At 18.6% G+C, this 4,589-nt stretch overlaps 1 protein-coding gene across 1 annotated transcript, besides 9 other annotated features; it reads left to right on the forward strand. All coding sequences in view use genetic code 6, as the record gives it.

Annotated features, from left to right (window-relative positions):
• Window positions 1-19: 19 nt before the first annotated feature.
• IMG5_151100 (leishmanolysin family protein, putative) lies at window positions 20-1,297 on the forward strand (the record flags this gene model as incomplete). The annotated part of the gene is made up of 3 exons (XM_004030862.1): window positions 20-167; window positions 335-1,144; window positions 1,218-1,297. 3 exons carry the CDS (start codon window positions 20-22, stop codon window positions 1,295-1,297), a joined length of 1,038 nt encoding a protein of 345 aa, XP_004030910.1.
• A 359-nt stretch (window positions 1,298-1,656) lies between these two features.
• Window positions 1,657-1,700: a microsatellite.
• A 42-nt stretch (window positions 1,701-1,742) lies between these two features.
• Window positions 1,743-1,790: a microsatellite.
• Window positions 1,791-3,164: 1,374 nt separating this feature from the next.
• Window positions 3,165-3,233: a microsatellite.
• Window positions 3,167-3,199: a microsatellite.
• Window positions 3,167-3,206: a microsatellite.
• Window positions 3,234-3,452: 219 nt separating the features above from the next.
• Window positions 3,453-3,553: a microsatellite.
• Window positions 3,470-3,528: a microsatellite.
• Window positions 3,554-3,630: 77 nt separating the features above from the next.
• Window positions 3,631-3,673: a microsatellite.
• A 696-nt stretch (window positions 3,674-4,369) lies between these two features.
• Window positions 4,370-4,409: a microsatellite.
• The last annotated feature ends 180 nt before the right edge of the window (window positions 4,410-4,589 follow it).

Consider the following 4,589-nt stretch of genomic DNA (forward strand, 5'->3'; position numbering starts at 1 on the left):
TAACAAAAAAAGTTAAAAAATGTAAAAACTTATAATAATCCTATTATTAATAACCTTTGTTTTTGGTCTAAAAGTCCTCGAACACTAATGTGGCCATGATAAATTTAGAGAAAACTATAAATATGAATCAATCCCTTAAGATCCTGTCGAAGAATCTTCAGATATTCGTATTTATAAAATAAATAAGCTCGTAATATGATAATTACCTATAATATGGATTATTTCAAACCTTTAGCTAATTCTCCTTTGAAAGATAAGCTAATTGGTATAATTAATAGCTGTGAGAAAGCTTTAAATTTGGCAACTCAATATTTTTCTCGTTTAATAAAAATAGTTCCAAAAAAAGAAACAGATATGAGATTTAAATACAGTAATAAAAAATGTGGATTAGTTCCAATTCCTGATATAGACAGAAGTTAGGGAAAAAATTCTGATTTACATTTATATATATCATATACAGTTGAACGAGGTAAAAATACTTTAGCTCATGCTGGTTGGTGTTAATTTATAGATAATTTAGGACCTACTCATGGTACAGTTAACTTTAATTTAGGTTTATTAGCTGCCAAAAATCTGGAAGATCCTGTTGAATTTGAAGATTTAATGGAAATAGTTATCCATGAAATGACTCATATATTAGGTTTTAGCGATAATGATGTACCAAAATGGATAAATTCTAAAGGATAGCCTTATACTGACCCTATTGTTAAAGTTTTATCAAGGGGAGTTTAAAGAATGTTTCTCAGAACTCCTCATGTTTTGGCATTCGCTAAAAAATATTACGGATGTGAATATTTACCTGGTATGCCTCTTGAAGATTAAGGAGGAAACGGATCTGCAGGATCTCATTGGGAATAAACAGCCATCGCCGACGAATACATGAATGCAAGTAGCTCACTTACTTAGGCCTATTTTAGTGGTTTTACAACCAATCTTTTAAGAGACACAGGTTTCTATGCTGAAGTAAACGCCTCTATGGAGGAAAAAACAACTTATGGATAAGGAAAAGGTTGTTAATTCATCACTGGTAAATGCGACTAAAGTATAAGAGAATTTTGTAGACCTGTAAAAGACGAAGGATTATGTGACTATTATCACCATGGATCTTCTAGCTGTGATATTGGTACGTATAATGACCCTGATTGTAATACTTCTAATGTGTTTTCTAATACAAAATGCTGGGATACTAATAGTAATTTTAATACAAAAAAAATTAGATTGTATATGGAATTAGATTTGGGATTAATTCAAAATGTTTTAACGGGACTTTATTACATACAAATTATAAACCAGATGATAGATTATAGGGTAATTGCTATTAATATTAATGTAATCATAGTTTATAATAATTGATTATTGAAGTAGGAGATTAAAAGATTATTTGTACTTAAAACTTAGCCTAAATCAATGTTAGTGGATTTTAAGGATATATTTAATGCCCAGAAAAAATACATGAGTTTTGTTAGTTTAAAAAATTCTGTCCAAATTACTGTAGTGCAAATGGATTTTGCTTAAAAGGATAGTGTTATTACGCAAAAGGGTATTATGGATAAGATTGTTCAAATTATAAAGGTTTGTGAGAAAAAATTAAAGTTTGCTTTTCTATTTATTTTTATTTTATTTTATTAGAAAAAACAAAATAAAAAAATTATTATTATATATAATATTATATTTATAAATATTAATTATTGATTTATAAAAAAAACCTATTTTTATTTTTATATAAATAACTTTTGTTTTATAAATATATATAAAAAAATATTTAAATAAAAATAGTATTATAAAAAAATGAATAAAATGAAATATAAAATAAAAGATAGATTTCTTTTATAAAAAAAGTTTTTTAATAACATTTAAAAATTATTGAAATTATATTAATTTAATAATTATTTTAAAAAATAAAATAATTATACTAAAAATTTATAAATATATATACATATATTAAAATATAACTTTTTTATTTCTAATTATTTAACCGGGACTTTTTTTTAATTAAAAGTATAATTATATATATATATTCGTTAAAAATATTAAAATTATATTATATTTTAAAAATGGATGTTAATAAAGCAAATAAAATAATTCATACGCGTTAAAAAATCATGTTTAATTTATTATATCTTCTAAAAAATATTTAAAAAAAATCACTTACTTAAATTTCAACACAAAAAAATGTATCAAAAACAGGTAATAAAAATTACAAAATAAGGATATTATTTTTTATTTAAAAAAAACATTATATAGAATAAAATTAACATTTTTAAACTCCTATAGAATTAATATTATAAAAATCAAATAACATATCAAATATTGAATACAAAAAAATGTAGTATAAAAGACAAAAATTACAATAAAAACCCAAAAAAAATCAAAAAATTGCCCTTCCATTAATAAATAAAATACCAAAATAAATTCCTTTAATTTAAAAAATATATCAAAAATCCTAATAAATCTAAGAAAAGCCTAAAAAAAAAATAGCACTAAATTTGGTAAAAAATTGGATTTTTTTTCACAAAAAAAAGTAAAAAAAAATCGCTATTTTTCACACAGAAATTTTATTTTTTTAAAAAATATCTTTTTTTAATTAATCGGAAAATGATCAAGTTTTTTTCATTAAAAATATAAAGGAAAATCTTGAAAAAATTTAAGCTTTAAACTACGTTATTTTGTTAATTTTTCCAAATTAAAATCCTAAATGGGACTTGTTTTTCCAAAAATATATTAAAAATTTTCTATAATTTGACGGAATTTACTCAATTTAGAAAAAAGAAGGAATTAAAAATATTTATTTTATCAATTATTAGACTATTTTTGATGATTTTAATCTAAAACATATAAAGTAGGTACTCATTTTTAACTCCTTAGATGTATATATTGGAGAGAAATTTTATTAGGGGAAAAATAAGGAAGTTATATTATAAAAAAGGGAACTTTTTTATGAAAAAATGGCATATTTTGAATAAAAAATAGATTTTAAAGTAATTTATTTGCCTTGTTTATATTTTTAGGATATATAAAAATTAAATTGTGATATTTTTTTAAATTTTTGTGAGTTTTTTTATAAAGAGTAAAATATAATAAAAAATATGAGAAATTTAAATTTTTGTGAAGATTTTTTTTCTGAAAAAGAAGAAAAAAAGAATAAAATAATTGAATTATCTAACTTAAAAAAAATTAAAAAAAAAAATTTAAAAGAAAATTTAAAAGAATATTTCAAAAAAATAATAAAAAAAGAAAAAATTGAAGATTTAAACTTATATTTTATTGAAGATTTAATTATGAGAAATAAATAAATAATTAAAAATATTAACATTAATTTTCGAAAATTATATTAAAAATAAATTTTTAATAAAAAGAAAGAATTATTTTGCTTTAAAAATAAAAAATACGAAGAAAACAAAATTTTTTATAAGGAAGCAAATTTAAAAAAACATTATATATATTTAAAATGAAAATATAAATAAAAATGTATATATATATATATATATATATATATATATATATATATATATATATATATATATATATTTAAAATATAAATAATAAATTAAATTATTTATCAATAATCTATTCAAATTTTTCAATATAATTTTGATTATATGAAAAGATGCTATTAAATAATTAGTCTAGATAAAAATATAAATAAAAATTAAATCAAAAACTTAAAGAAAAAAATATATATATAAAATTATTTTATTATAATCAAAATAAATCTTATTATATTAGTATTATTAGATTAAAAATTTGACGAAAGAAAAAATTGATAATAATTTTTTTGAAGTTATTTTGTATATAATATTTTATTGATATCCTTTTATAAATGAAAATAAAAATAAGGAAATTTTTAATTTGAATATCGCGGAAAATAGTGAGATGTATATCTTATGTATGAAAAAAGTTTATTAAAAAAACTTCTTATCTTGAAAATTATGTAAAATTTGAAAATGCTTTTATAAAGAAATTTATTAAAAAATATAGGAAAATATGGGGGATGTTGGAAATCGGAGGAAATGAATTCATTAAAATTATTATAATTATTAATTACATTTATTATAAATCTAAAAATTGGATAGCCTTTTATTGAATTACTAAAATTCGGACTTATATCAAGTTTTGATAATGAATATTAATTATAAGTGACATAAAATTAATTTTATAATAATAAAAATAATGTTTTATATTTATAAATACATATATATTTTCTTTAAATTGATTAGCATTTTTAAATAATTTAATTTTTTAAAAATGTAAAAATATATATTATTGGAATAATGTTTTTGATATTAATTTATTAAAAAATTATATTATTTTAAATTATCAAAATTCCTTTAAAAAAAGATATTTTATCATATAAATTAAAATTAAAAATTATTATTTATTTTCTTATTATATTAATTATATTATTATTAAAAAATATAAAATTTTAATTTTTATAAAATATAAATTGTATAAAATGTAATTATAAAATTATTAACCTTTTATTAAATAAACTAAGTTACTTATAATTACTAATCATTTAGTGTTTATATTACTTCTTCCATCCCACCATTTTGAACTTGGCTTGGTAATACTTATAAAATATTACAACC

The sequence above is a fragment of the Ichthyophthirius multifiliis genome, assembly GCF_000220395.1.
Source record: "Ichthyophthirius multifiliis unplaced genomic scaffold scaff_1120509251159, whole genome shotgun sequence".
In the NCBI taxonomy this organism is placed as follows: Eukaryota; Ciliophora; class Oligohymenophorea; order Hymenostomatida; genus Ichthyophthirius; species Ichthyophthirius multifiliis.